This window comes from Euleptes europaea, chromosome 4 (genome assembly GCF_029931775.1).
Source record: "Euleptes europaea isolate rEulEur1 chromosome 4, rEulEur1.hap1, whole genome shotgun sequence".
Classification (NCBI taxonomy): Eukaryota; Metazoa; Chordata; class Lepidosauria; order Squamata; family Sphaerodactylidae; genus Euleptes; species Euleptes europaea.
In genome coordinates, this window is record NC_079315.1 from 41,004,570 (window position 1) to 41,030,949 (window position 26,380).

A 26,380-nucleotide genomic window follows, 5' to 3' on the forward strand; every position below is an offset into this window, starting at 1 on the left:
CTGGTGGCAGGAATCTGCCTGCATGTCAGCTCCAAAGGTCCAAATTTTGGGTCAGTTCGGATTTTGGATGCACGGATAGGGGCTACTTAACCCGTATTTAATACCTGCAGCATTAACAGCAACACAGCTTGACACCTTCCCCCTTCTCTGGTGCTATTATTATTGTGTAATTTTTAAAAGTAAACGGATTGATCCAGAATACTGCAAATTGAGAAAAGCTTGCAGAATGGGAATCTCTCACCTCCCACTGCAACCTATTGAGCTCTCCCAAATTCTGTTCCTGGGCCTTTAGAGACCCGCATTAGCAGTGTGTGGGTGAAGTGCAAGCCTACCCTAGGAAACAACAAACATCACCTCTCCCTCCTCTGCCAACAGAAATGCCTTTCCACTAGCATAAGGGCTGTTACATTGGCAGAAGAGAACCTTTGGATCCAACCCAATGGTTTTCATGGTGAATGAAGAAGATATTTTAAATGCTAATAGTCTGAAAGGGTTATTCATTCTCTGGCTGCATTGCTATGATTCAATGAGAGGGGAAATGCTCGTCTAGCTGTATGAAAACCACTGCCTGTTAGAAACTGATGGTGAAGTACTGCAAGGCAATCACAGTATCCTCACAGAATTTTCCTTCCATTGCTACCCCATACCAAATTGTGTGTGTGTGTGTGTAAAGTGCTGTTCAGTTGCAGCTGACTTATGGCGACCCCTGGTGGGGCTTTCAAGGCAATTGAGGAGCAGAGTTGGTTTACCATTGCCTTCCTCTAAAGAGTCTTCCTTGGTGGTCTCCCTTACAAGTACTGACCTTGCTTAGCTTCCAAGATCTGACAAGATCAGACTATACCATGCTGCCTTCCCTCCCCATACCAAATTATTATGTAAAATAATACATAGTTGTTGATCCTGGATTGGGAATAGTGCAAGCTTCTTAAAAGGAGGATTTTGTTTTTTTAGATTTGAAAATGTGAACATACTCAAGCTTGTCAAGGCCTTTTAAACCACACAACCCATTACATTCAGCACAGTGTTGGTCTTAATCTAGCCTTTATGGCGGTGCAGATATTTGAAAGATGGAGTAATTCTGTTTATGGTATTGTCACCTTTGCCTCTGCATATGAGAAGCTGTCCTGTTAGGTTGTGTGTGTGGTTACAAGATCAAGAAGAGAGTTAGAATATCATGGAACTAGCACAATTTTACTAGATTAAAAAAACCTCATTCTTAACCAAGTAGATATGTAATTAATACACTGATATATGCTTAATATACATCAATGTTATGTTTCCAGAAATGACACTGGAGTGTTTGTGTCAGACATTGTCAAGGAAGGAATAGCAGACTTGGATGGGAGATTGATGCAAGGAGACCAGATATTAATGGTGAATGGAGAAGATGTTCGAAATGCTAATCAGGAAGCTGTTGCTGCTTTGTTAAAGGTAATAGTAGAATTATGGATAAAACCATACTGCATTAATTCAGAGATGGAACTAGATTCTCTGTTGCTTGAACCTTCCCTCCCCTTGCTTCATTCAAGTTGCATTACTTCAGGTCATTATAGAGATACACCAAAGCACTACTACTGAGATTTTCTTCAACCGGAGAACGTTTTGTTCTTTTGTTACATTTAACGTGACCACATTTGGATTTCCCATGTCGTACATTAAAAGTGTTCATAGTATTATTGCACAACCAACATGGAAGAATGCTACTGTGTTTTCTTGTTTCTGCCAACCATTGTTAGTCTTTTTAAGTGATGGGTGTGCGTTAAATTGTCCCCCCACCATGGCTGGGGATGAACAAACAGTCTTGGAATTGTGCTTGTGATACTCTGGATAGGACAACAGTTATGTTAAGAGTATAATCTATGCAGAGTTACTCTGGTCAAAGTACATTGACTTCAGTGGCCTTAGACTTTTCATAGGATTGCACTGTGAGTGGAGGTATGTACACTGGGATCACTCAAGACACAACAGATGTCCCTCTCTGGGGGCTGGAAGGGCGGGGGTGGGCCCCAGCTGGGAGCTGGAAGGGCGGGGGTGGGCCCCAGCTGGGAGAGGATGACCAGGGTAGCTGCGGGGAGGGATCTGGAGTTGTGGCACTAAGAAGGACCACTGTGGTGGGAATATGGGGCACTGTCTTGCAGGAGTTTGCACCCCGGGACAGCACCCCGACCTGTAGTTGCACCCAAGCACCACACTCTCCCTTCTCGGGACTGCCAGAGAAGCTCATGCGGAGCCGGCAGGAGCCCTATTGCTGTGCTTCCTGTGTCCCCTGTTATCTGGGGCAACCGTGCAGCGGCCGCAAGGGCTTCACCTGCTGGCGACTGCAGCATTGGGGATGCCTCGCGCCCGCCAGCAGCCTTGCCAGGACCGCAAGTACAGGGAGAGTGTCAGGACCCTCTGGCTAGTGCACAGGGAGGGACTGGAGCGCTTTCACCTGCACAGGGCAGTCATCCACACAAGACGCAAGGATGTGGCCACCGCACGCTCGCACCCTTTTGCGGGGCCATCTTTGCCTGCACAAAGTGCTGCTGTCCCCGCAGTTTCTGCCCACTGGCACCTTCCACAGAGTGCTCCCGGGTGTCAGTCTGCCAGTGGTTCATAGTGTGAAATTCAGCTAACTACAAACTTACTACTGTAGATGTTTCTTTCCATGTCCATGTGCCCAACTGGCAGACATGGAGAAAGTGAAATCATCACTTTCCTTTGAGCTTTTAGAATTCATGCACACAGTATCCAGTACATTCAGAATTACTGGCTGGTGGTTTCCTGAACCAGGTCTTAATCTTGCCATTATCTAACAGATGCCTTTAATGATCCTAGGTTAAGGAATCTGTGTCTTATAAATAATGCCTGCTCTCTAGTGCTCATTAGGTACAGTCAGACTAGAAGTTGGAAGAATAAAGGCAGGCCCGTTCCATTCGGAGAGGAGAACGTCTCAGAGCAGCCAGGTTTGTAACTGCTTGCAATGGCTTCATTTGGAACCATTACAAGCGCCGTTAAATTATATAAGTGAATAAAAGGGAACTGAATTTGCAGCAGCAGTGATTTTGCTGCTGCCTTATCAGAAAAGAATAAAACCCAAGGCCAAGAACATGTTAAAAACATTTGTTTCATATACTGATTTTCCTGTTGGGTTTATCCTAGTTTATGTTTGTAATGGCTTGGATCCGTAAAGATATTGTATAGTAAATGGCCATGCTCATCACAGGACAAGGCTAACAGGCAAGGTACATCGACCAAAATAATGAAAATGTCTAGTGATGTTTGTGTGTGTGAGTTTTGCTGTCACAAATAACATTTAGAGGATGGTCCAGTTCTCAGTCACATCCTTCCTATGCCCTCCTACATGGACAATTCTGTGCTTAGGAGTCAAACTGACCCAGTAAGCATACAAGCCCCCTCCTTTTGCAATCAGCAGTCCTCCTGCATAATGAGTTCTACACATAAGAGGCTTGTATGCTTACTGGGTCAGTTTGTATAGGGGACTGACTTGCTCATCCTCTTACAACCCATTCCTGAGGGGGGGGGCAAAACCTCTTAGGAGGCGGACTGACCCCGCCGCCGGCGTAAGTGTGTGTAATCACGAGATTACATGCACTTATGCCGGCGGGGAAGGTGGCTCCGCCGGCGCCCAAGTGCCGCGCCCAAGTGCCTCTCTACTCCACCAGCGCGGCCTCTCTGTGGCGCCGGCAACAGAGTAGAGAGGCCGCACTGGCACAGGGAGACATTCTGGGGGCTGGGCAGGGGGAGGAGCCGCCGGTTAGGCAGCTTCCTACTCCCTTTAGGCCACTTGCTCCGGCAGCAGGAACAGCGTTCCTGGCCCTGCTATTTTGCAGGTGCAGCCTCGCTGTTTTCAATGGGGCGAAAAGCCCCAGCTAAACAAAAAAAAGCAGCGAAACGGCTTTTTTTTGTTGAACGGCGTAGGGGTAGATTAGGGTGAGAGATAGTGACTGGCCCAAGGTCACCCAGGGAGCTTCCACGGCATGTGTGGGGATTTGAACCTGGGTCTCCCAGTTACTAGACTGACACGCTTAAATATTACACCACACTGGCTCTCACTGGTTCCATTGCATAAAATGGGACTTACTTCTGAGTAGATCTGCTTAGGATTGCCCTCCAAGTTATGGAAAGAATGCTTTATCTCACTGTTACAAGTTCATTTATTAGGTTTTTTTAAGCCACTTCTTTGTATGGGTGTGTAGTATTTTTCCACCAGTCAGTTTGCTGAGTTCTTAGTCTTATTGTTCTAATACACCAAAGGCTATAACAGTGCTTGGAAATGCAGGCAAGTTCTTTTGCAATGCCATTTGGGGTGATCCTTGAGATGTAGATGACTTTGAAATAAAGCTCAAGGACTTGGAGTAATTCTCCTTTATGCATCCTTTTAAGGTCAGTGAGGGAAGTGGCAGCCTCTCCTCATTCAGTTTTCCAGGTTCTGGATCCAACCCATGTGAAAGTTATGAAAGCACTCTGAAGAAGAATTTATGTAAGTTTCAGTTGCTATTTTATAACTAAAAGTTGTGCCTATGTTTTATTAAATAAATTGGGGTGGGGTGGGGAAATTTGTGGCTTTTCAAGAGTATCATTTGAAGCAATACAAACCCCAGGTCAATTTCAAACGCACCTGCAAAGCTTGTAGGCCAGCAATTCAGTCCTAAGAGGAGTTGCAACTCCCAAAGCTTTCTAAATCCATTGAAGTCTGTGGGTTTAGAAGGGTATAACTCTTCTTAGCATTGCACTGCAAGACACTGTGGTGGAATACAAAAAATGGGTGTGTATGCAATAGGCTATCAATGCCATTTCCAAGTGTTTTCTAAGCTGTCTAGGAATTCCTGCTGCCCAAACGATCCTCTTTTTGTGACAATTACCAATGTCCTTAAATCATGGTTAACACAGAGGGAAACAGACATCATACTGAACTTTTCAGAACTGACCTTATCCATTTTTGAAATAGAATTACCAACTGTCCAGAATCTTACTACAAGATTTTTTAATCTGCTGTAATGTTTTTCCAGCACTTGAAAATATTAGCAAGAGTCCAGTAGCCACTTAAAAGGTTAAGCAAATTTATTCCAGCATAAGCTTTTGCAGGTCAGAGTTTACTACATCTGATGCATAAAGCTGTCGCTTTTAATACAAAAGCATCTTCTTAAAGGATGCACATTTCAGTGCATCTGATGAAGCAAGCTCTGACTCACAAAAGCTTAAAGGTAAAGGTAGTCCCTTGTGTAAGCGCTGGGTCATTACTGACTCATGGGGTGACATCACATCCCGACATTTACTAGGCATACTATGTTTATGGGGTGGTTTACCATTGCCTTCCCCAGTCATCTACATTTTACCCCCAGCAAGCTGGGTACTCATTTTACCGACCTCGGAAGGATGGAAAGCTGAGTCAACCTTGAGCCAGGTACCTGGAACCGACTTCCGTCGGGATCGAACTCAGGATGTGAGCAGAGCTTTGACTGCAGTACTGCAGCTTACCACTCTGCTGCTATAAATTCTTCAAGGTGCCACTGGACTGTTTAATTTTGAAATTATATAGTTTGATCTACATGAATAATTAAGAACTGAAATGAAAAAAACATACTAATGTGATTCTTCCTTTTTTTAAAAAACAGTGGCATCTGAAATACAAGGACTAAGGACAGTTGAAATAAAAAAGGTAAGATGAGCATTTTCAGAGTTTCTAACGGGAAATAGTTTGATATTGGCTACTCAACAGAAGCACGATTACATCCTAAATCAGTCAGTCTAGTTTGTTCATTCCCTCCCCCCGTCAATTCCCAGCTGACTTGTGGCGACCCCATAGGGGTCTTTCAAGGCAAGAGATGTTCGCAGGTGGTTTGCCATTGCCTGCCTCCGTGTCACGGCCCTGGTATTCTTTGGAGGTCTACCATCCAGGGTCAGGGCTGAGAGTGTACGACTGGCCCAGGGTCACCCAGCAAGCTTCCATGGCGCGAGTGTGGATTTGAACCTGGGTTTCTCAGGTCTTAGTCTGACATCTTAACCACTATGCCATGCTGGCTGTCTAGTTTGTTCATTAAAAGACTTTAATCAGGGATTTTATTAGTGATGAAGCTAATGATTTAAAAGCACTTCACTAGATTATTTCATTTCAGTTAAATATGGTAAATTTATTTTCTAAAATAGCAAAAATTCTCAATGTACATTTTGTGATAGTTAATCCATTTTACAAAAGTGCTTTCCCCCTCCTCGCCACTTCAAAAACATTAATTGGTCAGGCCATCCAACCTGCCACCCAGTTGCCCTGGAACATTCAGCTGTGGGAGAGATATGTGGACTGGTAAACAACTTTATGGAGTAGTAAGCTTTTGAGACTTTTTAAGTCTGTGTTACAATGGAATAAGGAAGTAGTTTGCATTTCTGCGGGCACCAAAGATTCAATAGCAGTTCTTTTATCTCTCAACTGCTATAAAGCACTGCACTGTCCCACATTACCATTTGATACATGAGGACCTATGCAGCACATATATATACTTCACTGGGACTGGGAAATTGTTAGTTGGTTTGTAATTGTGAAAAAGTTACGCTTTGTGTGTGTGTTTCTTTTGGTTTTTAAACTTTCTGTACCCACTTTAATGGTACATTTTCACTTAGTAGATGATTGCCTATAGTCTCATATTTTGCTGTGTCAGGTGCATGATAAAATCTTCAACATTCCAGAAGGCCCATTCTCAACATAATTTCTGTGGTTATTAACTAAATAAAATTGTTGTGCTTTGTATATCATCTATGCCAGCTCCTTCCCTAAGATGGGATAAAGGTAAGGTAAAGGTCCCCTGTGCAAGCACTGGGCCATTCTTGACCCATGGGGTGACATCACATGCCAACGTTTACTAGGCAGACTTTGTTTTACGGGGTGGTTTGCCAGTGCCTTCCCCAGTCATCTCCCCTTTACCCCTAGCAAGCTGGGTACTCATTTTACCAACCTCGGAAGGATGGAAGGCTGAGTCAACCTTGAGCCGGCTACCTGAAACCAACTTCTGTCGGGATCTAACTCAGGTCGTGAGCAGAGCTTGGACTGCAGAACTGCAGCTTACCACTCTGCGCCACGAGGCTCAGAGGGATACCATATACTGAAAGCACTTCCAACGGGCACCTGCCCAGCTTGTCCTTCAGATTGTCCAAGGAATGAGATTTCCAGTGCAGTCCTGGGCAGAATTACATCCTTCTAGGTCAACTAAAGTTAGTTGGCTTTGAGGGGTATAATTCTGTTTAGGTTTGCACTGTTCGTGGCCTCTTGTGTAGTTTCTCTATCTGGATTGCTGGCCTTGCTAGGAAGATTCTCACATATTTTATCTAAATCGGCTCTCCTGTCATTTAAACTTTTGTCTTGTCTACTGATGCTTAGTGGATAGGACAAGAAGCAGCAACCACTTTCTGACATAATACAGACTGGCAAGTGTATCCTATTCCTCTTCACCTGATGTTCTTCACCTGATGTTTAATACTGATGTTACTGGCTTGATATTCAGAAAGTTTTGTTATGTAACTTTTACTGAAGTTACTTCATTATTTCATCTGGATTCAAGTCCAGTAGCACCTTAGAGACCAACAAGATTTCCAGGGTATAAGTCAAAGCTTATACCCTGAAAATCTTGTTGGTTTCTCAGGTGCTACCTGACTTGAAATCTAGCTGTTCTACTGCAGGCCTCTGAAACTATCTTCATTATTTCAGTTATATAAGTTACTTTTAAGAGTTTTTTTTTTAGTCTGGGTGGTTTTGTTTTTATTTGTCTGAAATAATATTTTTAACAGGAGAAACATTGACTGGGATTGTTCAATTATTAATTTTAACAAAAGGAATGATTAATCACCTTCCCCACCTTGTGTTCTGTGGAACAAAAGTAAATCTAAACACTCTGGTTTCATGCTGTAATCTCAAATTGTTAGTGTAACAGTACACTAGAAGGAGCATGGTTTTCTTTATATAGCTGTAGCACTTTAACTTCCAGAAGAAAAAGGCATTTGAATGGCAGCTGCTGTTTTTATGTTTATAGTGGTTCTTCCTTTTCTGGTGTTGATCGAATGGTTTCAAAAGTTTAGGCCACTGAGAAAGAAAATGGAAACCATCTAAAACTGAAACGTGGCCCAGCTCTCTCTCTTTTTTTTTAAAGTTTAATGTTTGTGAAGAACAGTTCATTTGCCTGATGATTTCTATAGCTATGTCAGTGTTAATATGAGACACTGTCCTTCAGTGTTACTCCTCTGAAGATGCCGACCACAGCTGCTGGCGAAACGTCAGGAAAGAAAATACAAAGACCACTGTTACACAGCCCAGATAACCTACGAGAACCAATGAACTCTGACCGTGAAAGCCTTCGACAATATTCAGTGTTAATATGTTTGGAATTCCTGTCTTGTGAATGGACAGAAAGCCAGAATGGTGTAGTGCTTAAGAGCGGCAGACTCTACTCTGGAGAACCGGGTTCAATTCCCCACTCCTCCACATGCAGCCTGCTGGGCGACCTTGGGCCAGTCACAGTTCTCTCAGAACTCTCTCAGCCCACATGGAAGCAGGCAATGGCAAACCACTTCCAAGCGTCTCTTGCCTTGGAACCCCTAGGGGGTTACCACAAGCTAGCTGTGACTTGACGGCATTTTCCACCATCAAATGAATTATGTCTCTTTCCATCAATGTACCAAAAGAGATGCAATATTGTTAAAAATGCTTATTACACTGGTTGATGACACCGCTTATGTCTTGTATTTTTTTCTTTTTCGTTGTCTCACTTAGACTGTGAGCATTTGAAGTAAGATCAGCATCCCTTTTAGGTTTGTGAACTAGGTTTCCCACTAGGTGCAGTTGTAGTATGAAGAGTATAGCCTTAAACCTAAGAATAATAATCTTGGACACAGTAGATGATTTTAAGTGTCTATGTTATGCAGAGAAACACTAATTGCATTTTGTACACACTGAGCCCTCTGATAAGAGGGGCTTAGTGGTATTGGAGGAGAGTTATATGGATACCAGGGACCACCAAAAACACAAATAAAGAAGACTCACTGGAAAAGACAATAAGGCTAGAAAAAGTTGAAGGCAGCAGCAAAAGTGGAAGATGCAGCAAGAGATGGATTGACTCTATAAAGGAAGCAATGGCCCTCAGTTTGCAAGACATGAGCAAGGCTGTTAATACTAGGCTGTTTTGGAAGACATGAATTCATAGGGTCGCCTTAAGTCAGAAGTGACTTCATGGCACTTAACACACACAACACACACTGTGAGTCTGGTTTATGTCCCCAGGTTCACCAGCCAGATATTGATTTTTCCCAAAAGCTCCGATAGTTTAATATTGGACAGAGAGAATATAACTTTCTTTTTGTTGTTTGCTTTCTTAAATTTGTTGTAACAGGGCCCTTCAGACTCCTTGGGAATTAGCATTGCTGGAGGAGTAGAAAGCCCTCTTGGTGATGTTCCTATCTTCATAGCAATGATGCACCCAAATGGAGTTGCAGCCCAGACTCAGAAACTGAGGGTAAGAAGAGAGTGTTAAAAATTACAACAAAGTGTTTGAATGGACATCATGTTAATCATGTAACGAAATGTCATCTTCCTCTGATAATTCATTTATGTAAGCTGTTTAGGTGCTGCCTTTCCTAGGCTCAGAGCAGTTTACAAATAGGGATAGACCTGGGTGCAGCACACCTAATATTGCAGGTGCAGACCTCAGCTCTCTGCATGAAGATGGCTGAGAGCTCCCATAAGAGCAGTTAAGGCTGAACAAGTCTGTTATGCTGCACAGAGTTTTTGTAGAGAGCAAAATACATTGCTTCTGCAATTCATTCTGTTCTGTGAGTCCACTGCTTTTTTCCTTACTGCTTGCCTGCTGCATCACATTCATTCCCAGGGTAAGGTAGATCTCCTGAAAGTCATTCTCACCTGATCAGAGACCTCAGGCATTGGGATGGAAGTGGGGCATTCAGAACAGCTCAAGATTCCCATCGATCTCTGATTTAGCAAGGGCTAGGGTCCTTTAGCATACCTCTCACTGAATCCAAAACCTTCCCCCATGGAATGTGGTGCTGCATTAGATCCCTGTTGCATTGCCAACAGCAGCATAAAGTGAAAAATAAAAGAATTTTTCCTTCAGTGATGTCAGTGTGCTTTCAGATCAAGCCTCCAGGCCCACTGGAGAGCAGCAAGTTGTAGGCCTACTCAGAAATGCTTCCACTCACCCCCACCCCAAACAAACATGGTTCTGGCCATGATTTCAGTGGGAGCAGAACGCCATCTCCTCCTTAGTTGGAAATTCAATAAAGCAATATAAAGCCATAATTTAATATAAAATAAAATAAAACTTAGACTATCACAACAGCTATCTAAGTGTCCAAATGTAGGGACGCCACCCGGACTACCTCCCTCCAAGTCCCCTCTCTCCAGGCTTACCTGGACAACGACCCTTCCACCTTCAGAGCACATGGAATGCCTCACAATGACCCCCACCATAGCCAGAACCCCAGTTGCTCACCCGAGGGCTGGGACAACGAGGGAGACCACATTGCCAGCTCGGGCCAAACAGATGACGTCATCGGGCTGCGACCTGAGGCCAGAGCAGAGCTCCCAGGGAATCAGCCAGTCTCAGGAAGAGGCTGCCCGACATGTTGCGCTAGAGGTGCAGCCGTCTTCTCCGCCCTCCTTGTTGGGAGACACCAGCCCAGGTGGGGAGGGTGTGGACTGGCGGGGCTTGGCCAGGCTCCTCAGAAGTAGGAGCAGTCTGGCAAGGGAAGGCAGCAGCTGGTTACGCTGAATCAGAAGACAGGCTGAGTGGGAGAGGAGGATCAGAAGGGGTTGATGAATGGGATAGAGGGAATATAAGGCAGTTATCCTGTGAAGGCCAGGGAGAGGAAAAAAGCTGACACACCCTGGCTGTGGTGGGTGCTTGACCAGCTGAGAGAGGGAGGAATCAGATGATGCAACCCCCTTCCCTCTCGTTCTGAGGCTTGAGGGATGCTTCTGAAGGGGAGACATCACAGTGGACCTCCTGGCCAGCAGGGTAAGGAAGGCAAAGCACGACACTAAGTCTATTGTAAATAAAGGGGTCTTGTAACTTTTAAAAAGACTAAAGGTTCTGTTTTCAGCAACTGAGGATTTCACTGCACATAGTGAGGATACTTGGAGCAGAGCTTGAGTAGAAGATCTTAAAGAGCATAAGGGTGAAGCAGTCTTAGAAATGTTTGACCCAGGCCATGAAACTCTTGAAGGGTAAGCACCAGCACTTTGAATTAAGCCAAGATTTTCAAGCTTACTAGCAACTCCGGGGTGTGTGTGTGATTTTTTTAGCAATGAAAGATTTACACCCCTCTCCAATGCCATTTATGTGACATCAATTGTGCTCCCAGAGCTTTTATTTGCCTCTTGGATGTATTTGTTTAGTTATTGTATTTAGATTCTAAGGATGTCTCTGCCAGATGCTGCATTGGTCTTCAATCCATGGGTCGGGGCCCTCACATGGATCAGAGACCCACACTTGATGGGTCACATCGGAGATTTTTTTTCTATTTTGCTGCTTTTTGAATGGGCCTGTTGCTAGAGTGCATGTGTAGGGAGCAAGGGTGCCTTCTGCCTCTCTTTGTACGCATCTTGAGAGGAGCAACAAGATGGCCAGATGAGATCACTCAGCAGTTAAGAGGATTCCTCCATGGCTCTGTCCCTTGGATTGTTTGTCAGTCTCTACAATATACCCCCTGGAACTCCCATGGTAGAAGGATCACGGGAAGAGCAAGTCTTTGAGACTTCCTTTGTAATGGTATAGACATAGCAGTGCAGTTATCACTGCTTATTCAGTGCAGGGAAACATGAAATGGAACTTCTCTGTGGGTATAAATGAAACTGTGATGCTTTGCTTGTGCTAAAGAAGTAGTTTGAATCCTGCGTTGTAATGCAGACAGATATCAAAGTCCTTCTTCACTAGTGTCCTTGAAGTGTTACCTTGTAATAATACTGATATGCTTGTTAATATTCCAGGTTGGGGATAGGATTGTTAGCATTTCTGGAACATCCACAGAAGGCATGACTCATTCCCAGGCTGTCAGCTTGCTAAAAAATACTTTGGGCACTATTGAAATACAGGTAAAAATAAAATAAGGTTTTGCCTGAAGCACTTTTCAAAACTTAGATTCCTGCTTTGTTTTCAAGACTACTAATGTTGGAGAAGATTTTAATTTCAGTGGCTGCAATTTAGACACATACAAATACATATATATTTGGGTTTCAGTTACTGAAGCCTAAATGAAATAAGTGAGGAAATAAATACAATGAATCTTCACAGACATGCAGCCTGAAAGTTGGAAATGAGTTCCACTGCCACCCAGAGATCCTAACATGATCAGACGTTCGAAAAACCAGAGGTACAAAGAGAAGCTTTACAAATTCGACCCATTAGCTTCATAGTCATTTTCTTCGTGGTTAGCTTTTGTATTACATACAGGGTAATCTATTAAGGGTGCATCCAGATGTATGCAGTGGTGAGTCAGCTGTGCAGTTTCATTCACCCGAAGTTGGCTTTCTGTCTTCTCTTGCTGAGTTCAGTAGAAACTCATTGTGACCCCTACCCAAAAGCAACCCCTCTCAGACTCAAGAGACGCAGGTAGATTAGGCAGTCACAGATGCCACCTGTCTTGTCCCTATTTATTTTTATGAGAGTCCTGATCCTTATACACATCAGGTCCCCGCTCTTTTTCCATGACCAGACAGGGCAGCCCACTTTTTCTTTTTAACCACTCCTCACCCAGCTATTTCCCTAATCTGTTGAGTTAGGGAAATAAATACTGCTTCCCTTTCAGGCTGCCACCATTCTCTTACGTACATACATGCATATACATACACATACCAAGGACTAATCGGTTTTTGCTTGTAGTTTCTTCCCTTAAGGCAATTTGCTTTCAGTCAGCAGGGATGAACAAAAAGCAGTTTAACTTTTATTCAAAACTTTTAAACAATGTTGGAGTTCTATAGGTACATGGTTATAATCATTTTCAACACCTGAATTTTTGATGCCTCTCTTTATTCTTCCAGTCCTCTCAGTTACAAACTGTCTTTCTTACAGCCAGCTTCTGACTCAAGCTCTTTTCATTCAATCCCCTCTTCCAGCAATTTAATAAATTCTGCTATCTGGGGATTTTTTTTTCTTATCACATGTCCTGGATAGGCTATATGACTGCTGCCATGAAGCTAGCATCTGTGCACTTAGCAGCCTTCCTGAGATTCTTTCGGACCTCAGGAGGCAATTACAGTATATACCAGCTACTATCCAGGCGTTTAAGGCTAAGGTAGCCCCGTTATTATTTGATGTACCTTTGGTTATTGCCAAAGTTAATGAAAAGTATGATTCCTGCTTAATTTCTTTTTTATGCTGCTTTTCCAACTTGTCAACATGTATTTCTGGTACAGCAATTCATTTGAAATTTGTGGAACGATCTTTGGAAGCTAAAGCTTGGGTTGCAACATTGACTGTTACATTAAAAATTATTTGTTCTTCAGAGGGGTGCTATTTGCATTTACTTGCTAAAGATGGCTTTCAGAGTTCATGGCAAAAATTAGTTGATGTACTATCTGGGCCTCCCCATTCCAAGGATCCTACCTGCTTATTGTAAATTTTTAACTGTCCCCAAATATAGAATACTTTTGTCCCAGGCCAGATTAAATGCACTGCCATTGGGGGAGTTAGCAGGGAAGTTTTCAGGGATCCCCTTTTCTGAATGATTTTGTTATTGTAAATCAGGGGATTTGGACCCTGTTTGGCATTTTTTAATTGATTGTAAAAAGTATGATCTTGCCAGAGATAAATGGATCACAGTATACATCCAGAAGTGGGGACCTACCCTGAAGCAAGAGATAGTTGCAAAGCTATTGGCTTATACTGATCCTAGTGTAACCCTCGCCGTGGCAAAAATTTTATCTACAGCTTTTAATGATACTTCCTTTTAACTGTATACCTTAGATTTGGTATTTCTGTATGTTTGGTTATTTCTGTATTACTGAATTTATTAAATTTGCTTTGCTCATGACCTGTTGGTCTGCAAGCATAAAGAACAGAAATAAAGGAAAGGAATCCCCTCTTCCTCTCACACAGCTCTTTCTGCTCTAACTGTCCTAACTGCCAACTGTCAGCCTTCCCTCAGCATTCTGTTGGCTCTCATTGGCTGAACTCTAAGAGAGAGAGATCTGGACTGTGTGTCACACTTCTTGTTCTTGATCATAGCAAAATATTGACTGGCTTAAATTCAAGAAGCTCCTCCCCTTCACCAAAAGAAGAAAGGGACGTTTTAATTAGATAAATATCCAAAACACTTGATTTTTTTTTTTTTTTTGGAAAAGGCAAACAGTCCTCCTGAAGGCCAGAGTAAATCAGCACTGTATTCTGAATATATGAATGATTTGAGAAGTCCTGGAAAGTGAGGAAACTTGACAGCAGAAAACACCAGTCTTTGTTTGCGAGAGTATCTGTACTCAGTCTAGCAGAGTACTCTCTCAAAGTTCTGATGGCAGTAAACCACCCAGAACACACAAACAAATCTGTCTTCACCCAAACAAGAAAATGATCAGAACCATGTTTAAGGGGATCTTCTAGAATTATACAGTCTAGAGGTGCATTTCATGGAATGAACAAGAGAAGTCACAGATGCTTAAAGTTATCTATTCCAAACCATGTCCAAGACGGGAACCTGAAGGAGGCTCCCATGCATGTGACCCACCAAGTTAAAGTGGGATACTAGGGGAGTGGCCGCCGGGGTCTCCGTCATTTTTGTCATTTTCGTCACTCATGTAGGATTGGCTGTGGGTGAAAAGAGAGTTGGCTAAACGGCGCATGTCCCCCCCCCTTCACTGTTTTCAACTTTTTCCCCCAATTTTTTTTTTTTTTGCTAAGACACTAGTATGCCGGTATACCATCATCTCAACCAAAAAAAAAAAATTACCTTCTGGCGTGCCACCTTCCTATTGATTGGCTGTTTTTGTCAGGTTGTTGTCACTTGCCACCCACCAAAGCCACCCCCCTAAACCCCACATGGGAATTTTGACCTGATTAAGACGAGCGGCCATTTTATGCTCCATTAGAGGCAGCTGGGCTTTAAAGCGAATCATGTTTGCGAGGTTGTGGGTGGGCGAGCAATGCCACCCACCAGGCCACTCCATCTCAGGCGAATGTTACTTTTTATGGCACAGCTGCTGAATGGCTTTCAATCCGCTATGCCCTTATGTCCCCTTCACATCATTGCAACACACCATCCAATGGCAATGCGCGGCCACACTTTCTAATTTCTGAAAAACATGCCACGATACCAATAAAATGCTGCATGGGGGGTGGATGGCAATTGAGATTAGGGGGAGATAAAGGGAAAGGCAAAACAACATGTTTTAACGTCATTATATTAAGCAGGCTTTTTTAACTAGCAATGATAGATAGACTGGCTAGAGCCATGTATTCATTACATAGGGCCGCTGGTATACCCACATTACTGAACTAATGAAAAAGATAAGTACGTGAGGATGAGCGAGAGGCGATGGTGGAAACTGGCCGAAAAGGCGGCCATTCCTGCTGGACAGAAAAAGGGAAAAAAATGTGGAAGAGGCATGTTGTGATGAAAGGAAAGTTGTGCCGGGTATGCCACGTGCTGACACGCATGGCCATATATTGGAAATATAGTGAAAGTGGAATCAATTTCAGGACAAAACAGGACTTGGAAATCCCATGTGAAATTCACACAAAAGATAGGTAGGACACGCAGACAAAACACAATCATGCGTATGGACTGCGGAGATTTGCTACATTTGAGGCACAATCGCAAGACAAATAGCCCATGTGTTAATGACCTTTGTATGTCTTGCTCCTGCTTTCCCTGCTGGTGTCTAAAGCAAGACGCTATTGGTCTGGCTTGAGAGCCACAATTAATCTGGTTTGTGAAACATCACTGGTCTCCCCCCTCCCCTCTCCAGTTTTATATTGTTTGTTCTATAAGGAAATAGATATTTCTGCATTTTGCATAATTTACATGTGAAAGCCTTGATCAACATCTGAAGTAGGGACTTCCACCCTTTTCATACACATGTATCTGAAAGTCATGCATCTCACTGTGGGAGAGATGCACAAGTCACAGCTTTGGATGTTACAAAAAACAAGTGCGAAAATTGGAAGCACAAGCCACTAGCATTCCATGACCTCCTCCATCTCCCTTCTTTCTTTGTAATGTTTGAAAGAGCTCTTGGGATTATGCTACTGTTCTCAGCATGCTGTTTCATATGATAATCTGGTTTCTCTTCAGATTGTATAAATGTTTTGTCTTTTACTAAGGATATGATAATCCGTTTACTCACTTCCTTTATATTTAAAATGAATCCGCAGGTGGTAGCTGGTGGAGATGTCAGTGTCATAACTGGCCAGCAGCAAGATCCACCACCTTCTAGTCTTTCATTTGCTGGACTGACATCAAGCAACAGCTTCCAGGATGATTTGGGGTGAGTATCCATATTCCCATTTAGAATCTTAACCTTGCGTCTGTTCAGGTGTGATTACTGCTAGAACCACTGTAAGATAATCTATTCAAAATCTGCACAGAACAAAGTGACTGTTCAATTTAGCTGTAATTTCTGCAGTGAGGGGTACATGTGAGAGTCATGATCAGTTCTCCCATCTCTACTGGGAAGGTGGAAGGACAAAATTGGGACTACAGTCCTGGGAGGGTTGGGGTTAACGTTTTCCTTTTAACCATTTTCCAGTGAATACCCACACACATACACACACTCGAGAGCAGCTAGTCATGTTGATAAGTATTTTACATGGAAGGTAACTCAAGAGAATTGTACTGGGAGTACAGGGTATAAATAAAAGAAATATTTGCTATGCTGGGAAAAATATTTTACTTGCAGTTGTAAGTGCTTTCAACTTGTAGTTGGAAGGAGACCCAACCCTTCTCCCCTTTAGGCTATGGAAAAATAAATTTATATTGATTGAAGACAAAGATAGCACAAGACTGTTTGAATTGAGCTGGTTAACCGAACTGTTTCAGATGCTTAGTGGAACTGTAGTGTTTGAGCACCCATATGCTTTTATGTTTAAATGCCTATTTGGTATGTTAATAATTAAGGCTTTTTAAATGATTGTGGTAGACTTTGAACACATAGGAAGAACAGTTTCATCAGCGTGGCTTCTGTGCGGTCTACACTGGGACTGCGCATGCGCAGGCCAGTCACGGTTAGAGACTGTCAGCTTCTAGAAAGATTGGCAACACGGAGCGCTCCCACTCCCCTTCGCTCATGTGACTTTCCCGCCCAAACGATCACATGACGAAGGGGGAGGGAGCCCTCCTCCCTGAGTTCTCTTTCTGCCGCCACGGTGGGAGAACGTGCTTCTGTCGGCTCTTCAATTTACCTCACTGTTCTTAGCATGGAGACCAAGAAGGGTGAAAAAGTCCCTTTATTCAAGAATTGCCGTACGTGCTGCACGAAAATGGCCAAAATGATGGCCATTCAGACTGCCTTTTGTGCCTTGGAGAGGGGTCTGCTCTTCGTGGCTAAAGGCCCATTTGTACAAGGAATCCCTTAGACCGGACCCTCTTGCCGGGCCCTCTAAATGCCTGCTTTCGGCAGTTTCGGTCCCGGACCCCTCAGTTCTCACAGGGGAGTCTTCTTCTGCAACGACACAGTCCCTTTCAGTTCCAGTAGAGAAAAAACTTCACCAGAAAGCTTCGGACAAGTCAAAAGGTAAATCCAAATTGCCTAAATCTTCCAAGAAGACCAAATCTTCGAAGTCAGCATCTTCTAAGTCTTCGATGTAGACGTCTTTGACGTCTAGGGAGTTGGTTCGTCATCGTTCCTCATCCAAGTCCCCTCGGCGCCATTCCCCACAACAGGACACTTCCCCGCAGCAGCAGGATGCCACACAGCGGCAGGGAACGCCATCGCCAATTGTATTGGATGATTCGCCTCTGCATAAGATCTTGGATTCCCCGCATGGAACCCGCTCGAAGTCGAGGAGTGTGAGCCCGGTTGGGCGGCATCTTCCTATTGATCAACTTATGGGCCTCTACCAAGACATCATTCCTTCCCAACAAGATCTCGGCCAAGAGGAACCTCGACGCCATGAATTTCCACAGCTTTTTAATGTTGCTGAAGCTCGATGTCATGACTCTCCAGGGATCCCTTGACAGCATGATTTTCCTGGGACCCTCACCTGAGTCGAGGTTCGGCGACCTCCATCGCCCCGGGGATCTTCCACTCTTGACCTTGAGTGGCATTCATTGTCTTGGCGCCGAGAACATCGCAGGTGCAAATCACCTACCTTTGACCACGAGGAGTGTTCGTCCTCTTGTCACCCGGATTGGCGCATTGACCACGAGGAGTGTTCATCCTCTCGGCACCGGGATCGGCGCACTGGCTGCGAGGAGCGTTCATCTTCTCGACGTTGGGAAAGACGCCACCATGACTCGCTGGACTGTCACTATCCTCCTCGATGTCGCTCTCCAGGGAGGAGGTCCCGCTCATGGAGGAGCTACTTGTTTTACTCTTCAGGCGATGACGAAGGTTCCACATCCAGAAGCCGACGGTGGGATCGCCGGAGTCATTCACCTCCCGCTCTCTGTTGGTGCTGGGATTACCAGCACTCTCATCGGAGTCGTTTGCCTTGTTCATGTCACCGGCACCGGTGTTCTCCCTATAGCCTTTGGCGCCGAGATAGCTCCTCTTCTGCCGAGCCTCCTCGAGACCAGTCTTCTGCTGTTCTGCCGAGACGTTTCCTTTTGCCTGTGAGAAAGCCAGCACACTCAGACTCTGACAGGGGTCTTTTGCAGGAATCTGATGTCGAGTTGCAGGCCTCTCAGCCCTCCCCTGATGTTGTGGTGGGGGACACGAAACCCATCTTCCCCACAGGGGATGTTAAATTGTATGCCGAGCAACTTATTTGTATGGGAAGAGCTTTGAACATTGACTATTGGGCTGATGATTCTGGTCCTGTGGACACTATTATGGACATTCTGCATGCCCCAGACGTGGGTTCTGTAGCCCTCCTTATGATTAAAAGTATTCTCGATATTGCAAATCCTAATTGGGTGAAACCAGCGTCGGTGGTTTCCTCGAATAAAAAGGTTGAGAACCTTTATAAGATAAGGCGTGAAGGGGGCAAACTTGTATATCACCATCCCCCACCCAACTCTATGGTGATTGAGGCACTGACCAGGAAGTATAGGTCAGGTGTACATTCCTCCCCTCAGAATAGGGAAGGCCTAGGATTCCCTAGGCCGAAAAGTCTATCCCTCCAGTGCCATTGCCTTGAGAATCTCTAATTTCTTGGCAGTTATGGCGCACTATCAATGCTCGCTGTGGAACAGGATTACTAGAGCATGTGGCTATCATTATGTCCACCCTTGATAGCCTGGGCCTCTTGGTTAATTACTCCAAATCCCAATTGTGTCCAGTCAGGTCTCTTGAGTTTATTGATGCCCTTTGGAACTCGGTCTGGGCCAGGGCCTACCTTCCAGTTCAATTCATTAGGTCCATCCAGAAATGGGTACATTTGTTTTCTACCAATTGGTACCACAGAGCCATTAGAGTACAGAAATTGTTAAGCCTTATGGCCTCGACAACTGTTGTGGTGCTCTTTGCTCGCTTGCACATGCGTTCATTGCGAAACTAGTTTTTGTGCTCTTTTCGGTTGAATATCAACCCGCAGCATAAAAAGCTGTCTATACCCAGATCTGTAATTAAGTCCCTCCAGTGGTGGTCTTTGGAGTCTAATCTTTCTGAGGGGATACCGTTTCACACACCTAGCCCCCAGATACACCTTTTTACCAATGCATCCTTGTCGGGTTGGGGTGTCCACTGTGGAGACCTCCAAGCACAAGGGGTTTAATCGGATGCTGAGTCTGCCCTACATCTTAACTTACTTGACTTACGTGCTATTAGACTTGCTCTCTGTTCCTTTGCAGGGACCGTGGAAGGTCATCTGGCGCAAGTTACCACAGACAGCATGACTGCTCAATATTATATAAACAAACGGGGGCACAGGGTCCATTTCTGTGTGCATGGAGGCTGTCAGGATCTGGGAGTGGGCCACATCTCATCATGTCACCAATTCATATTGCCAGAAAAAGCAATGTTCTAGCAGATGCCCTCTGTCGTCGCATGAATGATACTTTCAGTTCAGGTACCTTTATTGGCATAAAAAACATTTCGCTAAATACAGTTAAACACATAGAAAAGCTGTTATAAGGCAGAACGGATTGCAATCATACCAACAAAAAAGTTAGCCACGGTTTCAATAATATTAGGGTCCTGATTGTTAAGAAGAGTGAGAACCATTAAATAATTAGGAAATTCCTCAATCTGAGTCAAGATAGGATTTAAAAATTTAAAACATAACGTTTGATAGAAGGGGCACAGAAAGAAAACATGTTGGATAGTTTCAACCTCTTCGTTGGAGCAAGGGCACAATCTATCAGAAAGGGGAACACCAAGATAACAACCAGTTAATAAGCTGACAGTAATACATTAAATCTGGCTAAGGAAAAAGCCTATATTGCCAGAAAAAGCAAAGTTCTAGCAGATGCCCTCAGTTGTCGCATGAATGATATTCACAAGTGGTGTATAAACCAGGCTTATCTTCACCCAATTTTCAACATGTGGGGCACACCCCACATAGACCTTTTTGTGACTCACGGCAACACAGTCTGCTGGAGTTTTTGCTCCAGAGCGGCCATAGGCCCAGGTTCGATGGGGGACGTGTTCCAACTGCAGTGGTCGGGAGCTCTCTTTTATATGTTCCTTATGTTCCCCCTATTGAACAGAGCCAAGATAAAGTCGGACAGGTCCAACTGTATTCTAATTGCCCCTTATTGGGCCAGGAAGACCTGGTTTGCGGCTCTCATGATTCTGGCCAAGGGGAACTATGTACTGTTTCTGCCAAACAACTATCTGCTCTTGGGGAATGCCTGCAACCTAACCAACATGCAATCGCTGCATCTAGCAGCGTGGAGGATACAGGCTTAAACGACTGGTCTGATAGGGTGACGGAGATCCTGCTCCATTCCCTTAAGCCCTCCACTAGAAAGTCGGAAGCCTCTAAAGTGGAAACGTTTTACTGTTTGGGCCACGAGTAGAGGGCTCATCCCTGATAAGTGTTCCCTGTCTAATATCTTTGATTATTTGTTGTCCCTTAAGGAAGCTGGAGTTTCAAATTCCTCGATTAAAGTTCACTTGTCAGCAATTTCAGCCTTTCATATCAATTTGGACTCGGGTACTGTGTTTTCTCACCCACATGCAAAGAAGTTTTTAAAGGGTTTAGTTAACCTTTACCCCCCTGTGACTCCACCTATTCCCCAGTGGAGCCTATTCTTGGTGCTAGCCCAGTTGATGAGACACCCTTTGAGCCTATTGCCACATGTGACTTGGCTCTTTATCCTACAAGACAGCATTTTTGGTGGCTCTTACTTCGGCCAGGAGAGTGAGCAACTTGGCTGCGCTCTGCTACCAGCCTCCTTTTACTAAGTTTCACGCGGACCGTGTGGTCCTCTGACCGAGCCTCACTTTTCTCCCCAAGGTTGTATCACCATTCCACCAGTCCCAGGACATTGTCCTCCCTGTTTTTTCCCAGATCCCAAGTCGGATGCAGACAGAGCCTTACGCTCCTTGGATGTGTGTAGGGCTCTCTTGTTTTATTTAAGAAGGACAGCTGACTTCAGGGTGGATAACAATTTATTTATCTGTTTTTGTGGTCAGCATAAAGGCCAGCGTGCTACACCCCAGACTTTGTCTAGATGGATTTCCTCGGCTATTAGACTGGCCTACGAGAATATACATTTTGACTGTCCACCGATGATCAAGGCGCATTCTTTCAGAGCCTATGCTGCTTCCACCGCCTTCGGTTCCAGAATGGACCTCAAAGACATCGGTTGGGCGGCAATCTGGTCCACACCGTCGACGTTCATTAAACACTATGCAATTGATGTGGACTCCAGCAAGGAAGCAGCTGTGGGACGAGCTGTTCTGCAATCATTTTTTCAGTGACTTGTCCCACACCCACCATCCTGGTATGTGAGCTTGCTACTCTCCCAATGTGGAACTGCACAGAAGCCACGCCGATGAAAACAAAGTTGCACTTACCTGTAACTGTTGTTCATCTTGTGGCCTTCTGTGCAGGCACACATCCCTCCCTCCTTGCCCGCTGTGGGACATCTCCCCGACATCTCTGGAGACGGTTCCATGGCAGCAGGTTGGAGAACTGAGGGAGAAGCGCTCCCTCCCCCTTCGTCATGTGACCGTTTGGGTGGGAAGGTTGCATGAGTGAAGGGGAGGGGGAGCCCTCTGTGTTGCCGATCTTTCTAGAAGCTGAAAATCTCTATCCATGGCTGGCCAGTGCATGTGCAGTCCCAATGTGGGACTGCACAGAAGACCACTAGATGAACAACGGTTACAGGTAAGTTCAACTTTGTTTTCTTTCTTGTATTACAGGCCTCCGCAGTATAAAACCATCACTCTGGATCGAGGACCTGATGGGTTGGGCTTTAGTATTGTGGGAGGTTATGGAAGCCCTCATGGGGATCTGCCCATTTATGTTAAGACAGTATTTGCAAAGGTACGTGTCAGTTTGGAATAATATTATTAGTATTTCATATTAGAATTTCGGAAGCAGGTCTCTGATCTTTCACTAAAGCAATCCTGCTGTCCTTTAAATTATATATAAGCTGCTTTTTAAACTCTGAAAAGTTTAATGTTCATTGCCTTGGAGTCCTGAAGCTGAAAGGAAAAGTTGAAAGGAAAAGTGATGATGATATTAAATTTCATTGTATCAACCTGGGATCAAGCCACACAGCATAGGAGAGATTGATGAGGAAGTTCTCATCCTAAAAACAAAAACCCAAAAAAAGCTGGTTAGCATCGTCATGCAACTGCTTTGAAAACTGGGGAAGAGTCTCTGGGGGAGAAGACTTCAATGATTGAAAACACTCCTCTCAAGCTGTGGTAGGGAGGGAAAAGACATACGATCACAGTATATTCCCTCCCCCATGGAGCTAATTTCAACTTCTGAGGTGTTATTATACACATTCCATTTATCCTTTGGTAGATTTATAGACAGTCTTCCATCAAGACAGCGATTGCGTGAGATCTACTTAATTTTAATAGTGTTGTGGCATGTGTTCTCTGACCATTTGGGAGGCCCCGGATGCTCAGAAGCAGCACTTGTACAATAGTGGCCCATTTAACATCTTAGCTTATTAATTATAGGGGGGGAAATTCCTTTTAGAGTCCATCTAGGCTACCTGTAGTGCAGTCATAAACAGAATTCCGCTCTTCTAAGCCCAGTGATACCTAGGCTTAGAATGACACTACTGGTGACTCCCTTTTTTGTCAGCTTCCAGACAAAGTGCTCTAGCAAACTCCTCTGTGAGCCAATACTTGGTTACTTTGTCATTGCAGGGTGCAGCAGCAGAAGATGGACGTCTGAAGAGAGGGGATCAGATCATTGCTGTCAATGGGCAGAGTTTGGAAGGGGTCACTCATGAAGAAGCTGTGGCTATTCTAAAAAGGACAAAAGGAACTGTCACGCTCACTGTTCTCTCCTGAACTCTCTATCCAAAGATTTAGGGTTAACAACGGTAAAATTCGGGTTTGGGTTTATTGGGCCCGATTTTTTTCATGAAACCGAAATATGCTGAATCCCTATTCTGGTAAATATGGGAATTCAGTTTATTTTCGAGTTTCCCAAAAAAATTCGGCCCAGGGGGGCATTTTTTGAGGTAGAGCCCCCAAACTTGCAGGGACTCTCCTTGCAAGAACCTCCAAGTTTGGTAAAGATTGGGTCGGGATCCGAAGTTATGGGTTCAGGAAGAGGTCACCCCCTACCGCCTCCATACACAAGCAGGAAGGTAAGAGTCAGATTCTCTGTTCGTTCGCTAATCGGCTAATGCTTGTCTATGGAGTAGGGAGGGGGCGACCTCTCTGGAGCCCATAACACTGGACCCCCCTGACCCAGTCTTCACCAAACTTTGGGGTTCGTTCAGGGAGAGTCCCTGAAAGCTACCCTGAAAATTTGGGACCTCTACCCCCAAAAATGCCCCCACAGGAGCTTTGCAAAAAATCCCCTTTGTTTGCTATTGTGGGAACTTTCAATCAGCCTACTTCCACAGGTTTGCATCTATGTAGCGAAAGTAGGCTGATTGAAAGTTCTCACCACTAAAGTCTATGGGGGGGTCCAGTGTTATGGGCACTGGAGACGCCGCCCCCTCCCTCCTCCACAAGGGGTACAATGTGGGGATCTGCAGAAAGGGAATCAACAAGAATTGCTTTCCCCCTCCCACTGATTTATGTGCTGGCAGAAATAGATGTAGAATCCAACTCAGTTTGATTTTTGAAAATGCATGGCTGTAGAGAAAGAAAATGGTAATGTGGTTGCATTTAATTTCAGAATGCAAATATAAAGGCAAAGGTAATAAAAGCACCTGTTCACATTATTATTTGGGTACCCTGAAAACAGAAGCATATAGTGCTGTTGTTTTTTTCAAAAGCCTACGTCATCACTTCTTCCAATAGAGAACTTCAAGGTTTTCCAGGACATCTGACCAGGACTTCCCTAAATCTTAATCCTGTTGTCTAAGATACTCTAACTGGAAATAGCAAGTATTGGAACTGTAGCCATCTTCAGGCAAGATGTACATGTGCAAAATTCTGCTGTAGTTACAGCATGCCTACCCAAAAACCCTTGTGTTTTTTCAAGGCAGATGTCAAAGACAACCAAATTGCCACCACCAGCTGTGGGGAACAGGAAAACTGCTAGGGCACAGCTAAGCTGAGGATTCAGATGGCTATCTGTCTGCCTGCTGTTTTGTTTTGTTTTTAATGTGGTCTACATGAATATTCTGTAATTAGCCAGTGACGCTGTACCTCAGCTTAATTTCTATTCCTGATCACTGCTCTACTGGGGAAAATATTTTAAAGCTTTCTTGCAATTGGTCTGGACAAATACCAGAAAGCCTCTTGTTGCAGTCATTGCCCTAGTTGGGGAGGGGATTGTTTTTCATTTTGTATTTTAGTATCGTGTATTTCCAGTTCCAGGTAAACCAACCCAATGAGTAAGACATATCTATGTGGGAGCAACACCCAACAAGCAGAACTAGGAAGGCAAAGAAGAAACAAAATAAACATACAGAATACAAGTGGGGTCTGATGCTGATATCTCCTAAGGAGGATAGAGAAGCTGCTACACTGTACATTGTCACTGCATAAGCATTAACATACAAAGCTGTCTTATACCTAGTTAGTCCATTTGTCCATCCAGCACAGTGGTGTCTACTCTCTCTGGTAATGGCTGCCTCCTCCATATGTATCATCATTTAGACAGTGGCAGCAACACTCCATTACAAGCCTTACTAAACGAATATCAAGCTGCTTCAAAGTAAGGACAACACCAAGTCAGGAAATACTTCTCTTACTTAGAACTAGCTTTGTTTACCCTCTCTGACACAGAAATTTGAGTGGTTTGTAGTGCTATCATTTTAACTAGGAAGTAAGTAAAAAAATGGCCCTAAACTGAGCTATGAATGGCAGTGAACCAGCCCACAAAATAAAAGGCTTGGGGATCTTGCAGAACCTGTTCCCTACCCTCTTTTTCATAGTAAAAATGTTTGCTAAAAATGTGGTGAAGAATTTCATCAGCAAAAGCAACTTTTCCAATAAGAATTACGAAATCTAACCAATATGTTAGATTTTGCAAATTTTATTTTGCTGCTGAAATTTTGGACTTTATGCCTGAAGCTAAGTGGTGTGTTTTTGATTCGTTGAAGGAAGTTGAAATTCTTTGAAGTTAAAAAAAATGGCATAGAATCTTCATGGATCTTGAGAGCACAGGTGTTCCTTCCATTAATGCTCTGCTAGTTTCATTAGATCTTCCCTATTTAAATACATTCTGAAATGTTTGGGGTAGGTATTTAATGGTTGCTGCTCAATTTTTTTTAAGTTAGAAAAATGTGAACACAGCTTTCCTTCAGATTGAGACACAAATAAAGTAGGAATTTTCTTTAGGTGTTCTAGAAAGATATCTCCGTGCATGTGGGTTAATTAGAAAGACATTCTTGATAATCATTAATTACTCTAACATGCTACTTCGATGTAAAGTACCTTAAAATACAATAACTGGAAGCAGTCAGCGTTGAATTATTGTCTTGTCTGCACTAACAGTTTAAAGTGTGATATATCCTCCTTAGAGTATGTGCAGGCACTTGAGATACTTTTTATATTTGTTAACAGATGTAGTGTACGAATATTTTATTACTGCCATCATGTCTCATGCAAATTTAGATCAATAAATCTGAAGCTATTGGTGGAGACAAAAGGAAATGTTCAGTGTCTTTATGGTATTGTAGAGTTGGTGTTCCC

General features: G+C 43.9%; 1 protein-coding gene across 1 annotated transcript in view; it reads left to right on the forward strand.

Moving 5' to 3' along the window:
• LOC130476168 (multiple PDZ domain protein-like) overlaps positions 1-23,595 on the forward strand; it is a 195,463-nt gene extending 171,868 nt beyond the window's left edge. Inside the window, exons 40-48 of the mRNA XM_056848044.1 lie at positions 1,284-1,431; positions 2,859-2,945; positions 4,387-4,483; positions 5,619-5,662; positions 9,375-9,497; positions 11,987-12,091; positions 16,362-16,474; positions 22,460-22,583; positions 23,426-23,595. Of these exons, the coding sequence (XP_056704022.1) occupies positions 1,284-1,431; positions 2,859-2,945; positions 4,387-4,483; positions 5,619-5,662; positions 9,375-9,497; positions 11,987-12,091; positions 16,362-16,474; positions 22,460-22,583; positions 23,426-23,572 (988 nt within the window). The 3' untranslated portion in view covers positions 23,573-23,595. The remainder of the gene's footprint in view (positions 1-1,283; positions 1,432-2,858; positions 2,946-4,386; positions 4,484-5,618; positions 5,663-9,374; positions 9,498-11,986; positions 12,092-16,361; positions 16,475-22,459; positions 22,584-23,425) is intronic.
• Positions 23,596-26,380: the final 2,785 nt, after the last annotated feature.